General features: G+C 46.5%; 1 protein-coding gene across 1 annotated transcript in view; it reads right to left on the bottom strand.

The window, feature by feature from the left end:
• Window positions 1–25,923, bottom strand: part of Ephb1 (EPH receptor B1) — a 420,387-nt gene that overhangs the window by 67,040 nt on the left and 327,424 nt on the right. The window contains exons 6-9 of the mRNA XM_040269826.2: window positions 22,107–22,231; window positions 14,818–14,980; window positions 11,561–11,669; window positions 10,380–10,444 (exon numbers count right to left, since the gene is read on the bottom strand). Coding sequence (XP_040125760.1) covers window positions 10,380–10,444; window positions 11,561–11,669; window positions 14,818–14,980; window positions 22,107–22,231 — 462 coding nt within the window. The remainder of the gene's footprint in view (window positions 1–10,379; window positions 10,445–11,560; window positions 11,670–14,817; window positions 14,981–22,106; window positions 22,232–25,923) is intronic.

Here is a 25,923-nt window from a genome sequence, read left to right as displayed (position 1 = left end):
ATATAAAACGCTGTGTATGTGTAAAATGAATTGTAATGTATTCTGCCCTCATATATAACAAATTGGAATAAAAACTTTAAAAAAAAAAAAAAAAGATCCCCGCTTCAAGTTCACTTTGGGTCCCTCAGAAACAACCCTTGAGATAAGGTTTTGAAAGCCATTTGCTTATCTGAGAAGTGATTCCAGGAAGTCCCTGAGGGGAGAAAGGAATGAAGCAAGGTAAGAGGCAGAACGGAGGCGTGTCCCTAAGCCACTGGTCACTGTGTTCCCTGAAACAGGCTTCACCTCCCTGGGGAGGTTCTGAAGCCAGTATAGGTGTGCAGAAGCTTCAGAGTTGGCCCGGCCTGAGGGCCAAAGCAGTTGAGGGATTTCCACACCGATTCCCATAAATCACTGGTCAGGGGCCACCTGGCCTGCTGTGCAAGGGGGCGGGAGGCTCCAAGGCCAGAGGAAGCAGCCAGGCAAAGAAACCAGATGGCTACAGGTGGAAGCCAGCCAGTGGGCACTGGAGGGGTGAGGTTGGTGGACCATGCAATAGCAGACACACTCAAAATGCAACAGGGACAGCAGGTCAGCATCAACAAGCTGTCACTTCTCCCTGGTTCTGTGCCACATGAGAAGAGGGAAAGAGCCAGGTACTCGGGCCCTAGGTGAATCAGGTCTCCAAAAGACTTTTGCTAGCCCTGCACGCCACACTAGTCTATCCATATCTTAGAATGGTTTTTCTCCTCTGCCAGTGAGGGAAGGGATGCCTCCCTCCCAGGGTGGCTGTGAAAGCAAAGACCCTATTGCAAGCGGCAGGCCCAGCACCGTGCCTGACGTGTGGTGATGACTCCTTGACGAATAGACTCATTACCGTTATCCGTAAATTGTTCTAGGAAGCCATTGGGGAGGTGGGAAGAGGGAGCGAGGTGGGGGGTGGGCAGTGGGTGGGGGATGTAAGCCGCTTAGGGTTATATTAGTTACTTTAAAAATAACTACCTTGTTATTTTAGATCAAGGGCTTTTAAAGATGTATGCTAAGCTGTCCTACAGGAGCTCTTCCACAGAAACTAATTAAACAATCTAGAATGTGCTGTAATGGATGGTCTGCAAGTAAAGACATATATGAGGATGAATGGGAAGGGATTCTGTGTTAATGAGCTTTACGGATATTGGCCCTAGCCAGTGTGGGGAAGGAGCTATTCCCAGAAGGGAGAGGGCTCATCTCTTGATGGCGCCTCTGTGCTGGAGGCCAGTAATTTGGGACTGAGTGCCACCCAATGGAAGACAGTTCACTCTGTGATGATGGGTGTAGTTCGCTCACAAAGAGAGTCCTCCGCTACCTTGCTGGCTTGCAGAATCAAGGGTGTGTGTGTGTGTGCATGTGTGTGCATGTGAGCGGGTGTGCATATGTGGAAGGTCATGGCTGCTGTTCTAGGAGCTGTAGCTTTGGTCATCACTGAGGCCTTTCATCGAAAGCTAAGGAAGCTTCTGGAAGCCCCAGGAGTGGTGATGCAATGCAGTGTCATCAAAAACAAACATCCTAACTGCCACCTCTATGAGGTAGTTGGAATCAATCCTTATTTTCCTTAAAACTGAAGACAGGATCACACAGAGGAAGGGAAACTGGAAAAGTGAAGTCGAGGTCTAGCACTTGGCTCCTCTCAGGATTTTTCTCCTAAGGCTCTGGCCCAGCTCTCTGGCTGGGGGCAGGGTCTGTGTGCACTCTACATCAGGAGATGGATTTGGCTGAGCATGTGCATGTCATGGTATGGTCCTCCCAGCACCCACCTCATCGCAGAATAACACGCCTCCCCAGACCTCTCTCCCATAGTACAGCTAGCCTTTCTCAAGTCCCAGAAGATGATGAGGGGAAAAAAAAATGCCTTTAGCTAGGCGGAACAGGTCATTTGTCTTTTGGTTCATTTTGTGTTTCTGCATAAATCCCGCATCAGCCTGTTCCTGCTCCCACTTGCCAGTGAGCAGTTTTTAATTATCAGGAAAATGGTATTTAGTGTAATGAATCACCAGACAGTGAACAAGGAATCCGAGTCAGCTGCAGAGCCGAGCTCAGCCAAACACGGGGAGACGGGACTCAGAAGATGTTCTCAGAGTGCGAATGTTGGGGAAATATTACCAGTGGCAATAACGATGATATCAGAGGTTCTCTAACTCTACAGTGCAAGTCATTTTATAAAATCTGGACAATATTTCACATTATTTTATTATTAATATGAATATAGTTGACATTTGTAATAGTTTACAGTTTTTTTTTTATCATCGTTCACATATTTTTCACTCAAGAGTGGTATGTGTAGATTTAAATGTTTGATTGTTAGTGTCTCTTGAGACAGGAAAAAAAATAAACTTACTTTGCAATCTCTTAGTTTACTAATTTCTATTAAAAGATCTAATTGCAGACATGATCATTCTTTGACCTCAGAACCAACTTACTGTGGCTGGGGTCGAAGCTTATATTGCCTAACGCCTTAAAGGTCCATCCTTATCCTAGGAGAACTGAGAGATCTTAAACGTGAACCAAGGCTTTACATATTTTAGGCTTGGGGAGAATGACGTAGCCACTGTCTGCACCTTCTTGCAGGGTAGGAAGCCGAAGAAACTTCTGGCCACTGTCAGAGGCCCTGCATCCGTAGATCAGAATGCTCTCAAAAAGAAATGGCTGGACAAACACTGGGGAGACAAAAAGTCATATATGGGCAATTTGAAAAATCAGTAAGGCCCTTTACAAGTGCCAGGGCCTCAGAGAAAAGCAGAGGAAACTGGGAAAGGACCAGTTCTAAACAGAAGGGGATGTTTGGAAACTAAACGCTCAAGGGAGGAAGCTGCTCCCATACAGGCATCTTGTGCATTCAGAAAGTACAAAATCAGTACCGTGGACATCTTGTGGGTCAGTGGACACTATGTTGACCAGGAGGCTTCAGGGGTGCCAGAAAGAGTCACTTGGCCACCAGCTGGTAGAGGATTCCTAGAATCCCACAGGATGGTTTCAGAGAAAGCGTGCCTTAGGTTGGTTTCAGTCATTAATATCTTTGTGTCCCAGGGGGTTTTGACAGTCATGGGGAAGTGGGGAAAGTGTTCTCCTTGTTCCTCATTCTAGATCCAAGGCTGACTTTGCTATCTTTGTGACTCACCTAAATGGGCCCAGATGCCTAAGCATAAGAAGAAAGAGCTGTTTAGGGATCTACACATGAAAGACAGTCCCAGGGAGGGATTTCCTCCCATCCTCTGCCTCAGTACATTGAGCATCCCTCTTTTTTCCCCATACTGACCAGGCACCCAACCAGCATGGTGCCTGCAACTGTGGAAGCTACAGGAAAACAAGGCACTTGACCTCTGAAGGCCACAGTCAGGCACAGCTAAGTGCCACATAGCCTTGAATCAGGAGCCTGCTCCTGGGAATGGATTGCAAGCACCACGGAGACTAGAGATGGCAGAAGGCTATGGTTGCAGTCTTTGGTTTTAGAATTCTACACGCACCAGGTCTTGGACTGAGCTTGGAAGGACATGGTACGTGATCCTGCAAAATAGAAGCTTGGAGTGTCTTGAGGCACAGCTCAGAGTGAAGCCTGCCACATGCATGGATGAGGAAAGTGAGACTGCCTTTGGAGGCAGAGGGCGGGGGCCAAGGAGGGGAAACAGCTGATGGACTAGTGTTCAAGGGCCTGATTACCAAACAAAGGCGTTAGGATTGACATCACTGGACACACAGAGCTGAGGGCTGTTCCATCAGCAGGAGAGGAGTAGGGCATGGGGGAGCTCTTTTTGCTGGCAGGCTGCAACATTTGCATGTATTATTGAGGGGAAGGGGCTGTAGACTGAGAAAATGACCATGAGGTTGTTATGGTTATTAATTAAAGTGTAAGATGACCAAGTGTTCCACTACAGTGCTGCAATGAGAACCACAGAGAACCGCAAGAGAAAATTCCAAGGAAGAGTTGATAGCACTGGCTGAGTAATTGGAGTCAGTCCCAGGGAGGGATTTCCTCCCATCCTCTGCCTCAGTACATTGAGCATCCCTCTTTTTTCCCCATACTGACCAGGCACCCAACCAGCATGGTGCCTGCAACTGTGGAAGCTACAGGAAAACAAGGCACTTGACCTCTGAAGGCCACAGTCAGGCACAGCTAAGTGCCACATAGCCTTGAATCAGGAGCCTGCTCCTGGGAATGGATTGCAAGCACCACGGAGACTAGAGATGGCAGAAGGCTATGGTTGCAGTCTTTGGTTTTAGAATTCTACACGCACCAGGTGTAGGAATTGGAGGTGAGGAATTAGGGACAAGACGAATCCTAATCAATTTCCAACTTGTAGAATCAGGTGTTGCTAGTAACTAGGTAATGGGCATTGGGAAAGGAACTCTACTGTCAGGGGAGTTTGGTACATGCAGTTTTAGACTTGGAATGTGCAAAAAAAATGTGCAGGTGCCTAGAAGTTGGTCAGAAAACTCAGACCGGAAATAGCTGGGAAAGCAGCACTGGAGTTGTGGGTTTGGTGTCATAGAGAAGGACTGACGATGGGGCCCTTGAGTGGAGTAAATCTAGTAGTAGAGACACTGGAAACAGTTTGCCCCTCTGACCTCTGAAGGCCACAGTCAGGACAACAGGTGGCTGTCATTTTCTATGAAAGAGCAGAAATCATTCATGGGCTTTGGCTGAGCTTTGGCTTGAGGAAGAATCAAGGGAGCCTCGGGTGGGCAACACGGCTGGATGGAGCTGCCGTGGATCTGAGGGAGATCTTCCCGCCATGTTCTGCTTGGGGACTTTACCACATTTTTGTAAAATTTGTCCCTAAAAACACCATCATTGCTAAATACCTGTCTCCTAAAGAAAAAAGTGGGCCACAGATGCTCCCTATTGAGGAAAGTTAAAAAAAAAAAAAAAAGTTTAACATCTCCCTATTTCATGGGCATCAGTGACCAGGACAGGCAGGCTCTCTGGTTCTGGACCATTGAGGGCCTATAGGGAACCCAAGGACGACACTAATAATCTCAGGACTGAAAGAGTTAACACAGCTGCTAGAGGCTCTGGCTTGGAGCCAGCAGCAGACACATGGGTGAATCTAGGTTGTTAAATTTATTTGACATTTAATAAGTACCCACTGTAAACTCAGGCACCTTTTGCATCAGGGAGCTCTTCCGCATGTCCCCACAGGTTCTCATTTACTTATGATCAGTTATAAATGCTCCTGCCAGGAGAGGAAGCCAAAATGGCCACAGTCAGTCTCCTTCCTTCAGGCGCATACCTGTCTTGCATATTGTGATTTTCTGTGGGTGGGTTGCTATGCTCTCTGCAGTCCTGAAATGCACCCACCATGCCAAATCAAGAAGCTGGGTGTGCAATTTTGGTAGTAGGAATATTTCTGGATGTAATTCCATTCAATCTCTCACCTCAAGCAGAAATCCTCTTTACAAAATCCTTTACCCAAAGTCTCTGACCAAATAAGAACAGAGAACTCATTCCCCACAAAGCAGACAGTCTCTCTTGCACACTGCTCCAGTGAAGGGACAGCATTCTGACACTGAATCAAACTCAGCCTACTTTAATCTTTCACCTGATGGCTCCATTTAACCTTTCACCTGATGGCTCCGTTTAACCTCAAGAGGCATAACATCTCCTTCCTTTGCCATGATGGCCATATGTAGGATGATGACCTCCAGATCCTGCCTGGGTATCTTCAGCGCCAAACACTGGCATGTCTGAGTCTTTTCAGTAACAGATGAGAACTTGCTACTCTTCCAAAAGTACTTGTCACTCCTCTGGATAGGTACTCTGCTCACCATGTCCTTCTTGCAGTGGGGTCCTCAGAACAGAGACCATCACTTTAAATGTGTTCTTACCAGCACAGAAGATATGATGTCTGTGGGTCACCTCTTCTGAAAGGAACTATGATTGGGACCACAGAGGCAGGCAGACCTGAGTTTAAAACCTTGTTTTGCAAATCAATAATTCCAGATTACCTGTCCTCTCTGAGGCTTTGTTTCTTCATATGCAAAACCTACCACCTGGCTGTTAGGAGGTTCAAACTAGTTAATACATGTAAAGAATTTAATACTATAGCGAGGGCTCAACACTAGTGGCTACTAGTAGTATTATTCTTCATTAGTAATAGCACTGATATTAAGCATCTGGTCCACTGCAAAAATTTTTTTGCACACACAAAAATAGAAAATCAGGTCTCCTCCTATTCATACTGCTTCATTTTTGTTCTCACCTAAACAGTAGGTTCCAGATTTATCCTGTTAACATTTTGTCTTGCAGATTTCAAATTAGCATTCAAAGCTGTTGGAGAGTTCTGAATTTTGATTCTGTCTTTTATGGTGTTATGCTCTCCAAATGTTACCTACAAACTCTATCAGCATCCTTGTGCTTGCACCCGACTGATGAAGTTCAAAAAACAATCAAACAAACAAATGATTGAATAAGGACAAGGACTAGAATAACACTAGGGACTTTCCTCCTGGCTGAGAGTCACTAACTCATTTTCTTTTGGTACAAAGACAAACTCTGTATCCACTTAACAGTGCTTTCCCTTAAGAGACCGTAAAATATGTTTGTCAAAATAAAAATTTATTACATCTATAATTCCTCTCAAATTTACCAAATGCATAACCCTAATCAGTGAGAAGAGGTCCCCATAATTTTTATAATGTGTCTTTGTTGGTTCCAAATGACCACTGAATTCATGTTTAAATGTCCAGCTCCATTGTGCTTCACATTCCCTTCAAGAGTCTGATGGAATTATGCTCGCACTCCTATGATCTCTGTGCTCTACTCTCTTGGCCTATCTGAAAATGAGGGTGTTTGCCAATCTCACTTCCTTGGGCCTACGCCCCATGTGTTTGTGCTTTTCTAAAACCGAACAATAGCAGTTCTGTGATTTTATCTGCAATTGCCTATACAGAGAGGTGAATCTGCTAGGGAGGCTTCTTGAAAGCTCTTGATCCCTTAATCAGCCCTCACCTTCCTCTCTCCCCAGCCCCCACACCTCATCCAATTCAGAAATCATGGAACTATCAACCACTATAAAATATGTGTTGACCCAAGCACCATAGGTACCTGTTTCTTTTTCCCAAATATAGAATCCATCATAAACTTTCTAGATTCCCAAGTCTACCCTGGCCCACTTGGATTATCCCATTCAGGTAATTCTGAATCAACCAGTACTTTCTGAGAACTGGCCTACAGAAACTATGAGAACACTCTGTCTGCCTCTTCCTGTACTTGGGAAGCCCATACTCTCTCCCACCAACTCTTGAACATGACCTACTAGTACATAGTAGACCCTCCATTGGAGTATCTGGTGCCATATGCAATTTATTCTCTTCTCAGCCTTCCTTCTGGATAATATCTTTCCATCCAAATCCAAATTTCTCCTTTAAAATCCTATTCACTAAGCTCCAGACTCTGAGGCAGGACATAAACCAGTGCCTGGAAACTATGTTATGTTCTCAAGTTTACCAGATCTGCCACACCTTGACTGGTTAGTGGGTAATCATCTGCAAACATTTCTATTGTGTTCTGTTTCACCCTCTGCAGCAGTTAGAAAAGAGGGTCTGGGAAGACAGGGGCCACCAGCCCCTTCTAGAATGGTTATGGAGGTGAGACATATTTGAGGGGGCTAGTAGAATAAAGTTCCCAATGCAGGACACAGAGGAGGCCTTCCACAACCCATCACTCCTAACCCTACCTTTCCTTGGCCAGGTCTCGCCTCCATCTGAGCTTTGGGTTGCTCTTTTGCTCTTTGTGTGCTGAGCCTCTCCTGCCCCCCCCCAACTCCTTTGATGGTGATTCACCAGTAGCAATAGCATTAGTCAGGGAGACAGATGTTCACAGGAGAAAATGCCTGAATGCAATTCAGGGCACAACACTGTGAGATTGAGGACCCAGGTGTAAAGAGAAGCCAGGTGTCAGGGGTTCGATGAAAAGAGAATAGTTACACAAATAGAGGAAAAGAACATTTATAAATGGGGCAGACTTCCAAGGTAGCCAAGGCAGTGAACTCAGGCCTTCGAAGAACTTGGCATCCACCCACATTCCAGGGACGACGACTACACAGCTGTGCCTTAGCTGTCCTCACTGGGTTGGCCAGGACCGAAGACTGCAGACTAGGGACTGGTATTTCCATGGACACTGGAATTAAGGAAACCTTCTGTTGGCCTCAGAGGTGATGAGTCCCCCAAAAGGTGGCTTTGAGGATTTGGAATCATATCTCTGTGTACCACATGGTGCACTTTTGTGTCACCACATGGTGGCTCAGCAGAGCCACTCCTCAAGAGCAGAAGAATGGGCAGATCTCAGGCTGATGATGCTGAAAGGGCACCAGACTCCACCCTTGTATGCTTGGGGACCCTCTGCACTCTACTTCAGCGGGTGGCACCAGGGCTTAGCCTACACATCTGCAGAAAGAGAGCTCTGGCTCAAGGGCACTCTTGGATATCACTAGACTTCAAAATGAGATTCCTCCTTTTGAACACAATGGATATCACCATCTCTAAAGGTTTCATCCAAAGGGTTCCCAGGATGCCAGATCTGAAACAGACCTCGGAGTGCTCATCATGGCAAAGCGTTGGCCCCGAGGGGGTGGGGAGGTGATGTCAGAAGCCAGAGGTGGAGGCTGGGAAGTAGGAGAAGCAGAGAGCCTTTGGGGCAGTCCTGAGGCTCTCTGGTGGTGCGCATCCCCTGAGAATCAGATACACCAAGGTTTCTGCCTTCCGAAAAGGGGAATTGGTAAAGCGTAGCAGGAGCTGGGCGTGGCGCTTCAGAAAGGGCCCAGTTTGTCATGCTGATTGTGAGGGCTGTCCTGAGCCACCCTAGGACAGTAGCTAGGCTCCCAGCCAGCACCATCCTTCAGCTCCTCCCAGCAAGGACTGATCTGCACTGCAGCCCAGTTGCCTGGGGCTTGCTCTTCTCCAAAGCCCTGGCAGGGTCTGGATATCTAGAGAGTGCCCTTCCGAATAGGGAAGCTAAGGCCCTGCCTGGAAGCACCACCACTCAGGTCAGCCTAAGAGAAGGCACCTGAGTCTGCAGTGAGGCAGAATCATGACACAGGAAAGGAGAGACACAGAAACCAGTGACCAGAGAAGCCCGGAGAGATGTAGGGGTGGGGGACTGGTAAAGTGTAGCAGGAGCTGGGCGTGGGCCTTCAGAAAGGGCCCAGTTTGTCTTGCTGATTGTGAGGGCTGTTCTGAGCTACCCCAAGACAGTAGCCAGGCTCCTGAGCCAGCACCATCCTTTAGCTCCTCCCAGCAAGGACTGATCTGCACTGCAGTCCAGTTGCCTGGGGCTTGTTCTTCTCCAAAGCCCTGGCAGGGTCTGGATATCTAGAGAGTTCCCTTTGTACAGCCTGAGACAGCACGAGCCACACTAGAACCCAAGCTTCTTTGCATTTCAGCTGCTGCTGAGAGCACGCCAGTACCACTCCTGTCCACCTCTGGGTGAACTTAGAGAAGAGAAGCAATCTGGTTCGTGAGAACTTTGGCCTTGGGGCCCATTTTTTCCTCCCAAAAGAACACCCAGTGAGGGTGGGCTTCATGTGTGTGTGTCTATGACATCTGCCTGTCATGCTTTCACCCCCAAGTGACCAGGTGAAAAGGATCTGTGCATTGCAACAAGGGGGGACTGAGGTGAGATGCTGCTTCCACAGCAGAGTCCAAAGTACTGGGACAGATTTCTGAGAGCATTTGTGGTTGTTTAGAAACAGAATGTGTCTGTGCAAGACTCTAAGGGTAGCATGTCTGGAGGATGGAGAGGGGCCCAACTGACCTCAAAGGACCTGTTTTGTAATATTTACAGAGAGGAGGAACAATTATGGCACGGAACTTTTATGTTGTGCATTGGTGAAAAGCAATTTCAGTTACACAAAATTTTTTATACACAAGTTTTAAAAAGAGAGAACCATAGGATAACGTGTGAGGAAAACTTTTAAAGGCACTGTTTAAAAAGAAAACCCTTGGGAGAGATCCCAGCACTTTGGCCTCTTGGGCTCTGCTATCTTTAATTCTCTGCATTCACATTCTATGGCTTATCTTTGAATTTGGTTAACACATTCCCCAGCTGCTCAATTGGATAAGATAAGGCAGAAGATGTTAATAGAGAATCCTCCATCTTTTCCCACTGAGTCTGATTTCAGGATTCATTGACTTGCTAAACCCAATCTTTTCCTAGTGTCCTGTATGAGCTTATTAATGCAGAAGGTAATCTACCCATCAGGCATCCAGTAAGTTCCCACAAAGGCAGAGGGACCTGCAGAGGGAGTTGGTCTAGGTTGCCCATGGGGGTTGCTAGGGGACTTGCCACTTGTCCAGCCAATCTGGCTACCAGGACCTTGTAAGCAGCAGCCTGCCAGGAGCCAGGCAGTGGGTGTGTGCTCTCTACTCACCTCGGCCTGTGCTGTAATGCTGCAGTTTATCGCTGTACACAGCCTCTTTGCTGTAAGCTCGTTTCCTGTGGATACAGAGAAGAGAGACTCAGACTCTCTCAGGAAGGACATACTGCTGAGAGCCATAGCCGAGTCCGAATGACGCATGGCATTTTTGCCACAACGGGAGTGGTTGAGAAGTGATGCCAGCAAGCCATTGAGATGATAATGGTTATGTTAAGCTGTGTATATTAGACCCCTGCTGTCCACCTCAGCCTGCTACTTTGGAGTTCTCGCGGGGATTCCCAGAGAGTTCCCATTGGTTGGGGAAGTGCCCTAGGAGGGATTTCCGGTTGCTAGTTCCTGGGAGAGCCACTTGTCGTTCAGGGAGAGTTCCTGGGAGTGTGTGTGGAGTGTGCTGGTGGAGTTCAGAAATAAAGTTTGTTTCTGCTTCAGTGGCTCGTGATTTGTGCCCAGCCAAACTGCAGCAACACACCAAGGCCTCCTATCTGGATAGGGTTCACCCCAAGCATCTCTTGGGATTAGAGAGTGGGTGACCCCCACTTTAAGATTTTATGCCTGCCCTGGTCGACCACCACTCATTTCTGCAGAGGGGCAGGTCCGCCTCCAAGTCAAGGTCTTATGGAAGCCTGGCAGGGCTGTGGGGCCCCCATCCAAGAGCAGAAGTGATGAAAACTCTGAGCAGTGCTCAGGACACACTGCAGAACCACTCAGGGGGGAGCCAACACTAGGGCTTTGCAGGCAGTATCTAGGCTAACCACCCAAGGCAGTAGCAAACTCCATGAAAAATTCACAAGGCCTTCAGGGTCTATCCTGGGGCAGAACTCAGACTTCCTCCTTCCTCCTCCCTGCTCTCCCGCCTGCCTGCCTGCCTTCTGCCTGCTGCTGAGGACCAGAGCTCTCCAGCTACAGGATGGGCTGTGATGCTCCAGTGGGTCAAATGCAATTTTGTAACTGTCACTCCAAAAAGCCGAGGTGTGCAACGGGGGAGCCAAAAGTCTTGGCTAAAATGAGGTTTGAAGACGGTTGCTGTTTACTGGAGCCTCATCCAGCTCCAGAGAGGATTTTATCCCAGGCACAAAGAAAAATAAATAGTCTAGAGAAATCTAGGTTGCCCATGGATTGGAGGGGACAGCGTGCAAGAGGGACAGGTGGCCAGCAGGCAGGAGTGGGGGACCTACCTGCTGCAGACGATGGAGATGGCCACCAAGGACACGACAAACACCACCCCGGCTGCAGCCGAGCCAGCGATCAGGGGCAGCTGCTCCCTCAGCTCCGACTTGTAGTCATCTAGGTGAGAGAGTGACATTAGGATCCTCCCCATGTGTTCCTTGCCCACTGCTGGCCACAGTGCAGGATACCAAAGACATGACCTGGAGAGAGAGAGACTACACTTCCTATGCTTCAGAGCATCAGCTGCCTAGACAAAGAACCGTTTTCAAGTCACGAAAGGACAAGAACAACCAAAACCCAAAGATAATGCAACAATAAACAACAATACAGAATCTGGGAGCCCAGGACTGATGACATTCATCTCTAGGGCAAAGATGGATCTTAACCTCCACCTCAAGGACTGTGAGCCCTGCTAAGGGCAGGTCCAACGGAGGGTAGAGTAAATGGAAAACCACGGCCGAATTCTCTTCTAGAATACGAAACCCTCGAAATGCAGCATCGTTTACAGATTCACTGAGCAGATATTTAAAGCCTATCTGTACAGGGTGCCGTGGAGGGTGAAGAAGTGCCTGAGAAATAGCCAAGTGCTGGGAGCTCCCACCTGACAGGAAAAGGATGCAGCTTCCTACCAAATGTTAAAACCACACTGTGTCACACAGCAGAATGGGAAGCCCGCGGGTCATGGAATCGTTGTAATATTTGATCTCAGGCAATGGAAGATCAGCTATTTATGTCCCATTACAATTAGGACAGATACAGCAAATCAAAATATAAGATCATCAGTTCAATTTGAATTTCAGGTAAATAATGAATGGTACTTTCGTATGTAAGTATGCTCCAAATATTGCTTGGGAAATATTTATACCAAAACCTTGTCTGTTGTTTATATGTAGTTCAGATTGAATTGGTCATCCTGTATTTTATCTGGCAAACCTAATGACAATACTTGTTAAGTGGAGGTTCCCCATAACCTGCATCGGAATTACCTAGACACCATTCATTACTCACAGCTGTTTCTGGGGCCCTCCTCAAATCTACTGAATCAGGTCCTCTGGGTGAAGAGAGAGTTGTCTGTATATGTCATAAACACTCCAGAGGATTCTTGTTTTTCCCAGTGTTTGAGAACAGTTTGCCAACTATAAGGTAAAAAAGGAGACTTCTAGAAACAAGGTCATTGGCTCTCGAAGCCTCCCATTTGATAGAAATCAAATATAAAAATTGAAGATAGAGTTTCAATTGCCCTCAGCTGAGAGCTTTTTGTAACATTTGTTTGAAAAAAAATAAATTTGGCAAAAGGAAAAAAAATTACAGGGAATCACAGTGAGAAGTTCTCAGAATGTCTTTATAAACACTTCATAAAGCCATGCGAAACCTGAATGGTTTAAAAAAAAAAAAAAACAGTGTGCTAAGTCGAAGGTCGGCACATGTAACTAAGCACAGCTGGGGCCACAGTGGCTCTGCCCCATGTGGTCATTGACCCTGGTGGGATCCCACAGGTCCCTAATGCCCCAATGACCTACCACTGATCAACCTTCAGACTCACCTTTGGGCTGCAGATGGGCCCACAGCCTCGGTGAACATAATCACTACTGATGTGTGAACCTCCATCATTAAGATAAATAGTCCCAAATTTGGCCACTTACCAGAACTCTCTTACATCTCACCCCTCTTGGGTCTGCAAAACTTAACTGCCAAATGTAAAAGGAATAGCCTTCTTGGGAGAAATTTGTTACTTCTTGATTTGTCTAGCAGAATTGCCCAGAGACCAGCACTCGGAGCATTTTGAGTTTTGGGCTTTTAATCCTGTGTACCTTCTGATGCCAAAGTGCCTATAAATCTAGATGGTAAGTGAGGTGCAAAGAGGGGGACAGAGTCCTTAAGGGAAAAGCAGACGGCCTGAATTCTTTCCATCCCAGCAGCATTATTAATCTCAATGAACTGGCTCACCTTTCTACCCCCATCTCACCAGCCTCGAAATATGAGAGAAAATTCACCTCATATAAACTCAAAACAGGCTGCAAACTCTAATCTCATAGGAGCCAGACCATTCACAGTACCACATCCAGGTGTGAACCATGGGAAGTGGTGGGCTCCATCGGGGGACAATGCCCCCTCTCCCCAGGACAGGGACCTCACCCCAGGACATCCACCAGCACTGGCTTCTCTTATAATTTTTCCAAAAGAAAATGAACATTCTGATTTCATATAAAATCGTTCGATTTTTAAATGCTTCTAATTAGTATAAAAGTTGTTTAAAAATATAATGTGAGTCAATATAAAAACCTCAAGCCCTATTAAGCACCAAATCTAAGATTACTCGCCTAAAATATCATACTGGATAACATATTTTGTTCTGTATAAGTTAAACAACAAAGAGAAAAGGAAAGGCTTTCAATTCAGGGTGTCAGGAATAGACTGAGATTTGGAAAACTACCAGGAAATGGCTCATAAATAAATTTGTTTAAAAGGTGGATAAGCAGATAGATAAAGGAATATGTGACTACACTATAGTTGGCTAGCTAAGAGAAAGGGTGGTGGATAATTGGACACCCCCAACATGCACAAAGTCAAGGCTACTGGGAAAACAGATTAGAGAACTGATGAAGGAGGTGTTCTCAGAGGATAGGGGGATGTAGTTTTAATAGGGAACTAATAAAGCCCCAAAGTGCGAGTATTTGGAGGTATAGACTTTATGGCTTTGGAAACAGCTTGACTGTTCTCTCTGGAGACACCCGAGCAGCATCTACTACAGGTCACACGTGAAGTTGCTCCAAGAATTCTTGAGACCCAGGATGCATATGGCTGTCACACCCAAAGTGCTATCTCTCTGTTCCCATCCTGGAGACACAGTCTCATGCATTCAGGTTGTGAGCTCAGCTCCAGATCCCAAGCACAGAGCAGGGAGGCAGGAGTGAGGATGACATCCTCAGGCTTCGGGACCCTCCTACTGAGGCACGAGGGCACCTGGGGCATATGTGGGCCTCACTACTGTGCAAATGCTGGACCATGTGTAATGTAGAGCTCCTCAAGGGCAAAGCCAATCAGATGTTGGTGAGAAACAGGCCAGACTTCAGAGGGCCCACCTGCATCAAACACAAGCATAGGGCCTTGCTGGGGGGCAATCCCCTGAGGGCATTCCACTGGAATCCAGTTGGCATTTGGGCTGAGACTATAAGCTTTTGCAGGGCTGCTTCTCTTTCCCCCATTGTCTGTCCTGTGCCCTGTCCTTGCCTCTACCCACTCTCATCCCCATCTGCCCTCTTACCATCTGTCAGAGTCTGGAAACACATCTTGCCGCTGAACTTGCCGTATCCCGCCACCGTGCGGGCCCGCACCTGGACCACGTACACCATGCCGGGGCGCAGCCCGTCGATCCGAGCCGTGTTGGTTTGGCTCCTGGCCATGGAGGAGTTGAACTCATTGTGCTCCTGCAGAAAAGCAAGAGGGAGGGTTCACCAGCCTGCTCCTGACCCCAGCAATCACCCAGCCCGCTCCACTCTGGAGGAGCACACAGGCTCCATTCATCCTTGCTCTGCAGATCTGCAAGAAGTCATCTCTCTGACCTCAGCAGAAGCAGACTTGTCAGTATGCCTCTGCCATTTGTCTGCCTCTCTTCATCTTGCGTGTGCTAAGCTGCAGGCTTTTCTCTTCCTTCTCAAGATGTCCCTTGTACCCTCCTCACAGCAGCTGTTCTAGATGGCTCCTGCAATTCCCTCAAATGCTTAGGCAAAACACGTTGTCTCCACTCCGCTACGGTGGTTGAGCCCATTGTGGACTGCCTCCCACACCTGCTTCTGCCTTCTCCTTGCCTGTCTTTGGGTACCCATTTCCTAGATCCCCGCCACCAGCATCCAAGAAGAGCATGTCCCTTCTCCCTGTGTCCTCACCTCTTCCACCTACTCCAGGGGTCAGCCCCACCTTCCTGCCTTTCTCCTACACATTCTGCCCTGTCCTCTCCAGTCCCCATCTTCTGCAGGTATGTATCCACCCTGGCTCTTCCACACATAATAACTGCTGTTATAGGGTTGCTTCTTCTCTTTGCTGCTGATTTATTTAACATATGATCAGTGCCTGGACTTTGGTAGCCTCCCATCTTTTGTGTTGCTCCACACTCACCTTACCTCCTGCCAGTGCCAAACTTCTTAGACAGTCTCTGACCTCGCCTCAAAGTTTCATCATATGAAGGCAAAACATCTAAGTCTAGGTTTATAGGTCCTTCATCATGAAGTCAGTTTCAGTCTCTCATCTTCTTCTACATCGGTGGCCTTGCTGTCCCTCCAGAGACCACACCCAGGCTACGAGGCCTTTTTCCCAATCTGAGGGGCCTCTATGCAGGGCTCCTCAGCTCCCACCAGGTGGATTCAGCTACATCTCCCAAGGTCTCCTCTCTATGAAGGCCTGTCTATCTGCCCCAGTCCACGGACTCTTCACTGCTGGCCCTCTGGTTTACAAATCACTCTCAGCACCTCATACATTGGCCTGGTCTCTGACTGCTTTCATGTGAACATATCTTTCTTCTGCAAGGGTTCAGGGCTACCTCCAAGTATGAAGAAACAAGAGCTTAGAGTCGGGGTCTATCCTTATCTGCACCATTAATCCTGGTGACTTCAGCAACACTGAAGAGCTTGGGTCACTGGAAAGAATCCCGAAGCCCCCTGGGGGATTGTAATGAGTTCCAGAAATAATGGCTCATGAGCCAAGGTGACCAAAAGGAGGAAAATTGCATGACAAGGAGTCTGTAAACTATACCCCCAGTCAAATGACAGAAGAAACTTGGGGAATTGAAGCAAGACAAAAGAATAGAATATAATGATCAATCTTATTGTTTTAAATATGTAAAAATCTACTTTGCAGGGGCTAAGGTGACCTGAGGCATGTTCATTCACTCCTTCATTCAATCAACCAGGCAGTTACATTTATGACACAAGAGCACATCTGGATGTTATACATGGACTGAGGGTACAGTGGCAAGATCTTCTTGCCTGGTGATGCAACAGTTTGTAGGTTAGAGTAGAAAATATACAAAAGATGGCCCCAGTGTTAACTGAGTAACTTGGCAGAGGACAGTTTGGGAGCTGTGGGGACGTATCTACACGGCAACAAGTCCAGACTTTGAAAGAGATCCATTCCAAGAAGAGTCAGGAAAGCGTGCAGGAGTGGAGTCGTGGAAAATCAAAGAAGTCAGCCACATGGATAGCTGTGGAGATGGGAACAGAATAAAACATGCAAAAGCCAGTAATTGGTGTGTCTGGAGTACCGCTGAGTAGGGATGGCCATGAGTGATTTGGAGGCAGTCGTAAGGGACCACAGGTTTGAGGCTAGCTCCAACAGACAGTTTTAAGTTACAAAGAGACTCATCCTCAGCCTAATGGAGGGGTTATCCATGGCCCCTGGATGAGACTGCCTGGGGAGGGACTGCCCATCCATCATTTGCTCAGCTTAAACAGCAGGTAGGGGGTCTCCCACTCCCACATCCACCCCCAAGCAGGGATTCAGCAGAAAGAAGGTTGCTTGATAGAGAAGAGACGTCATCTAGAACTTTGGTAATACCTATTTTGACACATTGGAGACTTGAGATCCGAAACTATGAAAATCACCTTATCACCTTGCAGATAAGAATAAAATCCCAGAGCTGCCTGGCTTCCCTGGTTTGACTAGATTCAGATGGAATCAGGCACTGCTTGAAATAAATGAAGCATTGACTAAGTAGGTTTTACTGAAAAAAAAAAAAAGGAAGAAATAAGAAAAAAAAAAACCAAACGTGCTGATCTATTGGCATTTGGATTGTGAGGACCGAACATTAACCCATAATCACTTTATAGTCCACACATTCTTGAAGAAGTTCAGTGATTAAAAGGAGTATCTGTGCTTGTTCCCCCCACAAAGTCATTAATCAATTCCAGGCAAATGGGTGAGAACAATGAGAAAGGTGGCTTATGACTGATGGTATTAGAAGATGTGGAGACAGAGGATTCAGCTGCTGAGGGCGGGACTGACATCTCCCTCTCTCTCCATCCCCTGAACCCCAACACCCAGGGCTCCAGCAACTCAGCGCTACATGAAGGAATCAACAGCACACCTCCATTCAGTGATTTGAGCCAATCGGTCAGGTGCAAGATATTGTTAAGGTTCTGAAAGAGTTCCTAGAAGAAAATGATCTTAAAATTTGATGGGTAGAAACTCCCCAAACTTAAACCCATCCTCGCCTAGACAGGTATTATTAAGTGCCCGTAAGATCTAAACACTTCATCATGAAGACAGCCGGGAGCAGATGTAGATGCTCCTCCCATGGTTTGCCTACAGGCGTGCCACCAGGAGTGGAAAGTGCTACACGACAGTAAACAAGAGCGGATGATGAATGGAAATGTATTAAAATGGGGAAGGAGAAGAACCTGGGAGAGGCTCTGGGAGTGCCGTCGTTGGATGGCACCTGAACGTTCTATTAATGAGCTGTTGGAGGAGGCCACAGCCTCCCTGATTCTATTCACAGAGGTGAAATTGAAAGGTGTCCCAAGCACACACCCAACAGGATGATGTTGGACAGGAGACCTGAGAGGGTCTTCAGAGGTCGCAAGGCTACCACTCATGGGCCAACTTGCCTATGTTATGAATACAGCTCCATTGGAACCCAGCCACGCCCTTCTATTGACATTAGCTATGACCACACTCTTGCGCCAATGCCTCCTGGTTTAGATGAAGAGGACATAACATCCGTGAGGGGGGAGAAGAAGTGGCATAGGATGGAGGGAGGATGAGTGTCTCTTCTTTGGAATGAATCCAGGAATCTACTGGGCTGAATTCTACTTGTGTTTACATTTTCTAAAGATTCTATTCGATATTCCAGGATCATGTAGAGCAGACAGGTATATCTGATTCTAAGTATTTGTATTTAATATTAAGACACCATCTCTTATTTCAGGGGGTTCACTAATTTAAAGATATTCGACATCAATGGTGATTGCATCCACCCCCCTTACTGAGCTCAGTCGGAAGTTTCTGTCTTTGAAATCTAATAAAAAATGTCTTCAGTTCTGGTTTTGTGACTTCCTAGCTGTGACCTGTGTGGTCATGGCTAAGTTGTTTAACCTTTCTGTGACTTAGTCTCATCATCTAGAAATTGGTTATTATCTGGTTTTTGAGTATATTTCTTTTTTTTTTCTTCCTTTTAAGGATCAGGAATAAGATCTCTGCTTATGTCTGGAGCATAATAGGTACTCAATATATGATGAATTATCATTGCGGTTATTATGTCAAAATGCCCTCACAGGCTAATGTCTTTTGCTTTAGTCGTATCGGAAATGGTCAGGGCAACATAATGGATTTCATAGTGGGGCACTTTTATAAGTGGGAGGTCTTCAGTAAGATACTGAATGGTAACCAATGCTTGGGCAGAGAATCTCCTCCATTCCCAAGGAAATCTCTCTATCCTCAGGCGTGAGGTCAATAATATGCTTCATTGAGATGTGCAAGTTGCCTCGGGCATTGAGTTGCTATGTGTGTGTCTGTTAATAATCGGTATAAATTAATGAGAAGCAAGGAACTAGCCTAAAATGGGAGAATATGTTTCTATGGTAGCATAAGAAGTCAAGGTTAACTGCTATCTTTCAAGGGAGGAGGTTTAAATTATAAAGGAAAAGGCAGCGGAGGAGCTTGGGTTGGGCTGGATTGGGGAGCACAAGGCCAAGGCACCCAGGCATGAGCCTCGTGGCTTTGATCCTAGGCCTGTCATTAAGCCCTTTACCCTATCCTAGCTGCCTATGGAAGGGACTGCCCTGGATACAGCATGTTAGAAGGAGGAAGAGAAGGAGGAAGGCGGCAGAGGAGGAGGAGGTGTAGATGGTCTCCAGTACATTCAGCTCCTTCCCAATATTGTCACCTGCTGAGGACCAAGGATTCCCTCTTGCTTTCCAGCTCTGTGACTGTGAACAAGATTGTTGTTGTGTTTTATGAACTTCTTTATGCATCTGTTTCTTTACTTGTAGCAATTATACTAACCCTTACTGCCCTGGGGTATGAGAGGAAAGATACTGCTCATAAAACCCCTGACACTCAGGTGGTGCACATTAGGGAAAATATTATTATTATTATTATTTTGAGCTGAGCTGTTCCTTCAATAGGGCTTCAAGTTTGTGTGTGGGGTAAGGAGGACGGGTGGTCCTTGCCAGGGACTCTGACATCATGCCACAGACCGTGCACTCTGGAACTGTTAGGTCCACATTCATAGGAACAGCTGGTTCATGTGATTAACAGGTTCAAATGGATTGGTCCAACATGTGTTCGTGAGTCAACATTTATTTTATTAAGTATCAAAAACTATTGAGCAAATAAGAGCCCCCCCCCAATTATAGTAGATGATACATAAGGGGTGCTTATGAGTCCAGATGGTTTAAATTAGCCCCAATTCACTGAATTATTTGCATAAAACAATCCCATATTCTCTAAAGAGAGCAGAACTGTCTACACCTCTGTCTGGCTTGCAAGTTCGACTCTACTGGCGAAAGGGTGGTACACCTTCTCGCAGACTAGCTTGGTGATCCACTGGACCCCCACTTTCAGGAGGTAAGTCACTGCACAACGTGCAAACCATGATCTCTAATGGTTAAGGAATGTGTCCATCGATGCACGGCTGGTTAGTTGTAAAGGACACTGGAAGCTGGTGCAGTCCCCTATTCCACATGGTGACCATAGGCAGTGGTGTTAGTCTCTGCCCTTGATCCTCTTCTTTTTTAAAGTATTTATTTATTTGTTTTTAGTTATAGGTGGACACAATACCTTTATTTTATTTTTATGTGGTGCTGAGGATCAAAGCCAGTGCCTCACACATTCGAGGTGAGTGCTCTACCTCTGGCCACAACCCCAGTCCCCCCTTGATCCTCTTCTTATCACTGAGCCACTGGATGGCCTCACCCAGACTTCCATATCATCCACTCTGACATCCCAGATGGACCTCTTCATCCTGGTCCCCACCTTAAACTCCAGAAAGGTACAGGTAACTACCTATTCCACTGTCTACTCGACTCTCTTACTGGTAATTTAGATCAGAGCTGAACTTCCAGTTCCTTTTTTCACCCCCAATATGCTCTATCCACAGCCCTTCCCCCTCTCAGTCAATGGTGGCTACATCCTTTCAGTAGCTCACCCAAAACAGTCCCACACCCCAAATCCAACTTGTTGGATTCATCTTCCGTATAGATGGTTCTAAATTTAGCAGTCCTATTTCAATGGGGGCAGTCTGAATAATGTTCAAAATGTAAGGCAGATCTTCTTCCTCTTCTGCTCCTAAACCTGCTTGCTATATCTCCCCAGATCACTCAATTATCTAAGGATGAACAAGATTACATCCCCTGGTAAACTCCCTCATGTGTCCTAATTACCCATTGCTTGCCTCATTCTGGGAAGGCTGGTTTCTTTCCTGCTCAGTGAATCACCAGGCATAATATAGCCTCAGGACCTTTGCACAATCTATTGCCTCTTCCTCTCCTAGATAACTGCTTTGCAACAACCTTCTTTTCTTCAGATCTTCACTCAGATCTTATTTTCTCCAAGAGACCTCCCTTTACCATTCTATTTACTTCTGTAATCTACTCCTCTCCCAAGCCTGACCTTCCTGATCCCATTTACTCTGCCCTAACTTTTTATTTTATACTACTCAAGCTCATTGTTCATTTTCTGTCTACCTCTATTGAAAAGGAATCCCCCTGAGGGCCAGAATCTTTGTCCACTAATCGAATTTGATCACTAATCTATTTTAGGATAGTACCTGTCAAATAGAGTAGGTGATCAATAAATACTTCTTGAACAACAACAACAACAAAATGAATGAATCTGGTGTTTGACAAGCATTGGGTTGAGTTGGTGGAGAAGGCACTGTGGTACCCTGTGAGCTCTGCACCTGCTGCAGTTCACCAGGCTGAAAGGGAGGCCCTGATCCCTTGGCCCATCAGTCAAGGACCAACCCTCAGGGCCACCCCCCACCCCGTTCCTTGGCAGCACCATGCTCTGCTGTAGCTCCAGCAGCAGGTGCTAAAGAGCAGTTGAGGAAAAGAACACATAACTTTCTATTTCTCTTAACTTTAATCTCATCCTTTTAAAGGTTTTTATACCTCTACAAATATATTAATGTGCTGGCATAGGCATATAATTTATAAATAGACAAACTTATATTAGAGGCACATCATCATCAAAAACTTTGGCAACCAGAGCTCTACAAAACCAATTATCCTCTGAAGGTTCAGATACATGGGACTGTTTTGCAGCATTTGCATCAGATCACATGATTGGAAGTGAACATGTGATTGGAAGAGGGGTCTGGTCCTGCCCTGTCCAGCCCAGGTAACAGCCCAGACTGCAGTGTGGTCTCTATTTAGTCGGTGGAGAGGGCCTAGGGTTCGGAGGCTTTGCCAGGGCAGATCTGGCTAACTTCTGACCTCAGTCACCATATTCCTCCCTCCTTTCAGACTCCCTCCAGCCTTGTTCTGGAGCCCTCAGCCAGACACCACCCATGGAATAGTGGCTGGCCCTGATCTTGCATGCCTGCACGCAGGGCTGGCTTACCTTCTCGTAGTACCGGATCTCATAGTCCAGGATGATGCCATTGGGCTGTTCCGGCTGTGGCCATGACAAGGTGATGCTCCTCATGGTGGCACTGACCTGGTGCATGATGGGAACAGTGGAGGGGGCTGTGGAGAGAGGAAGAGACAGGGGAGCTGAACATAGGCTTGATAACAGGAGAAGTGCCATCTTTCAGAGGCCAGTCATTGGGTTTGAACTCTGCCTTTTCTTTCCCATCAGCTGAGCTGGTCCTGTGGATAGATTAGGATGATGGAGGAGAGTCAGGTGATCACTTAGCAGAGGAAAGCATGGGTGGGCAGGGACTGGAATGGATGTGAGATTTTCATGGCAGAGAGAACAAAGGTTTGTCCCAAACGAGAGAAGGTTGGAGGAGTGAGAGGAAAAGACAGAAGGAAACGAGAAACGATGAAATATTTTTTGAGCAGAAGGTGTTGAAGGAACCTCAGTCATGAAATAATGGGCTGAGCAATTGCAGAGGAGATCCTGGGGGCAAGAGAGGATATCGAGAAAGTAAAACTGGTCAGTACAGAATTACTGTGCAACAGAAAGAACATTCCAGCCAATATTATTTTTTTCTGGTATTGCATGTATGATTGTACTGTTATTTCCAAAGGAAGTGAAGAGCCATCCTTTAAGAAGACACAAACATGGACCAACCACAGAGGTACTGTCGAGAGTTTTCTGAATGAGGACATTTGCAATCAGGAGCTCACGAATACAAATGAAGAAACAATCCACAAACCAAACATTTGGAAACAAGATCATAATTCCAAAATCTGCAAAGTTGATTAGAAAAATCTCTGTTTAGAAATAACATTTATTGCCCAATTCAACATTTCCCACACGGTGTAAGTAAAATGAAAACAGTCTGGAAATGATAAACGAGGGCTGTCTTTCTAGGGGAAGAGGCGAGTAATGGATGGAGCTTCAGTCTGTGCTCTGCTCAGGGGCTGTTCCCTTTAGTCCTGGCACTTCTGCAGTGATGAAGGTCGTTTTCTCACTCAAACTCCACTGTACAAGGGTTTCTCTGGGGACTGTGGCTGAGTGACATTTACTATCCTCAATTTAAGTTAATAGATTCCCACTAAGACCTGCAATTACAGGGCACAGCTAGTGGATCACAGGGAGGCTGCATGTAGCCGTCTCCACTTCTTGGACCCTCCGTGTGTGCCAACTGTATGCACAGCCTGGGCTGGGGGAGGGGACACAGATCATGTGTTCTGGAGGTGCTCCCAGTCAGAAGCAAGAAGTGATGGGATGAGGCCTTGGAAGCAGAAGGTCATCTGGGACTGTGAAGGTCAGTTTGCTCAACTCTCAATAGAGAGGGCATGTGTGCCAAGAAAATACGCCTTTCAAGAGCTCCTACCCCCAGGGGTGTAAGTGCCTATAAGTGAAGTTCTCTGAAATCTATCACCACATTTATACATAGATCTGCTTCCCACAGGCTGCTCCCAGCCAATAACTGAGCATAGCAGGCCCTTCTCTGCAAGATAAAGGACACTTCTGTAGGGCAACTGTGGCTCAAGAATTCTCCATAGACCTTACCAATGCTTCCTAGGAGTAGCACCTCAGTGTAAGCTTCTCCCCACCCAATCCCCATTCCTTCCCACTCTATTTCATGGGAAAAGACCTTCACTGTGGCCTGATGGTGCTTCCACCCACCTCTGGCTCCTGTCACATGTGCCCCTTGCATGTCTAAACTCTTCTTGCTGTCTGGCTCCTGCAGGACCCGAATTCATGTTGTCTTGAATCCCCCTACAATTTCCCTGTCAAATATTTGCTGCCAAGCGCCTGCTGTGTACCCAGGGATGGAAGCCTTGGCTGCCTCCGGGAGACTTCTCTAACTCTCACCAATTTACATACCTTCCTTAGCCTTATCTGAAATTTGTCTTCTTCCCACTGGTCTCAGCTCTGCCAACCAAGGTAATACGGCATGTTCCCTCTTCCACAGACTGGCTTGTCAAATATCTATAGAAACTAGTTAGATCATCCCTGAGGGTTTTTTTTTTTTTCTTAAAAGAATAGCCAGGTGCTAGAAACATTTTTTTTTTCTCCATGAAAAGAACATGCTACCCAAGGTAGATCTTTTACAAATGGGGACCCAGGTTATTTAAATCTCGCCTTAGGCGTGAGACCCAGAGATGAACCCAATTCTCTCCTCACTGTTTGAGCTACAAAGACAGCATAAAACACGTACCACCAGGACCCGTGTACTCTACATCTGCTGTGTGACCATTCACCTTTGGATCAAAAGCATGTCCCTGCCGTTCAATTCTGAAGTCACAGTTCACAAATGAACTTTAGGTTTCCCTCTGGTATGTTCTCATCTTTTGGTTGTAGGGCTGGCTTTCAGCTCTGGGGATTTACCTGTATCTCTTTACCCTTCATGATGTTAAATTTGGCCGATTAATTTAGAAAGTGGAAACAATTTTTGATCCTGATTCATTCACCAGAGACACATTTTCTCTTCCTTCCAACTTGATAGTATGGCCCAGCTTAATTCTTTAAATAGTTATTGAGCATTTATCACATGCCAGGCACCATTCTAGATTCTAGAGCGATCATAGTGGGAAAATACAATTTTTTACTTTCTTAGAACTTTCTTTTTTTCTTTTTTGATACTCAGTGGTTAAGGAACGCTTAACTACTGAGCCACATTCCTAGCCCTTTTTATTTTTTTATTTTGAGATAGGGTCTTGCTAAATGGTTTAGGGCCTCACTAAATTGCTGAGGCTGGCTTTGGACTTGTGATCCTCCTGCCTCAGACTCCCAGGCTGCTGGGATTCCAGGTGGGCACCACTGCACCCATTCTAGAGCTTACTTTTCAATGAAGAGATTCAGAGGCTAGAAGTAACAAATAAATCACAAGGAACGTTAAAAGATGGTACAGACAACAGGGAAAGGGGCAGAAGGAGGGGCCTCAGACTGCCTGCCGCAGTGTGGGAAGCATGTGGGCAGCGAGGGCCTCCCTGGGAAGCAGATGCAGGAGCGCAGGGTGGAGGAGGCGAGGAGGGAGGCATGAGGATCTCGAGGGGACAGCCGAGCAGAGGGTCTGACCTGGGAGCACTGAAGAGCCAGTGGGACTGGAGCAGAGAGGAGACCCAATGGCTTCTGGACCCCTTTGGCTTCTACTCTGAGTGAACAGGAGCCACAGGAGGGTGTCCCTGCCCAGTGACACAGCATGACATGTGTGCTCATTGTGTCACCTTCTGTTGTGTGGCAAGTAGATTGCAGGGCCATGTAAAATCAGAAGGACCTGCCATTCATCCTAGAGCCACGGCTGGGAGAGACCGTGGTTACTTGGACAGACGCTGAGCAATGGAGGTAGGTGGTCGGACCCTGGATAGCCAGACTTAAGGACAGTTAGATTTTTTTGACTTCATCATTCTGCCAAAGTGATATGTGTTCAGTAGAACCTGCACCTCTAATTTTGAATTTTGCTCTTTTCCCAGGCTCGTAATGGGGCGTACAATATTCCCTCAATGCTGGCAGGGGCTGCGAGCCACAGCTACCAGTCAGCTGTGCAAACTTGAGGGTAAGCAACTCCGTATCCCATGGTGCACTACGTTGCTAGTATTTTGGGGGTTACAGATATTCACTAAATCTAATAAATTATGAAATATTCAATACTTTATTATAAAATAGTCTTTGGCAGTAAAATGAATTGGACAGAACTTTCCTATGTTCATAGATGAATACTCAACCAGTGGAAATCCTCATCACAGACAACGATAATGGGATCCTAATTAGAGCAAGTATAATGTCAAAATACACCCTAATGTCATATATCCAAAAAGAA

The sequence above is a fragment of the Ictidomys tridecemlineatus genome, chromosome 3, assembly GCF_052094955.1.
Source record: "Ictidomys tridecemlineatus isolate mIctTri1 chromosome 3, mIctTri1.hap1, whole genome shotgun sequence".
NCBI classification, from domain to species: Eukaryota; Metazoa; Chordata; class Mammalia; order Rodentia; family Sciuridae; genus Ictidomys; species Ictidomys tridecemlineatus.
This window is presented reverse-complemented; position numbering and strand designations above follow the sequence as displayed.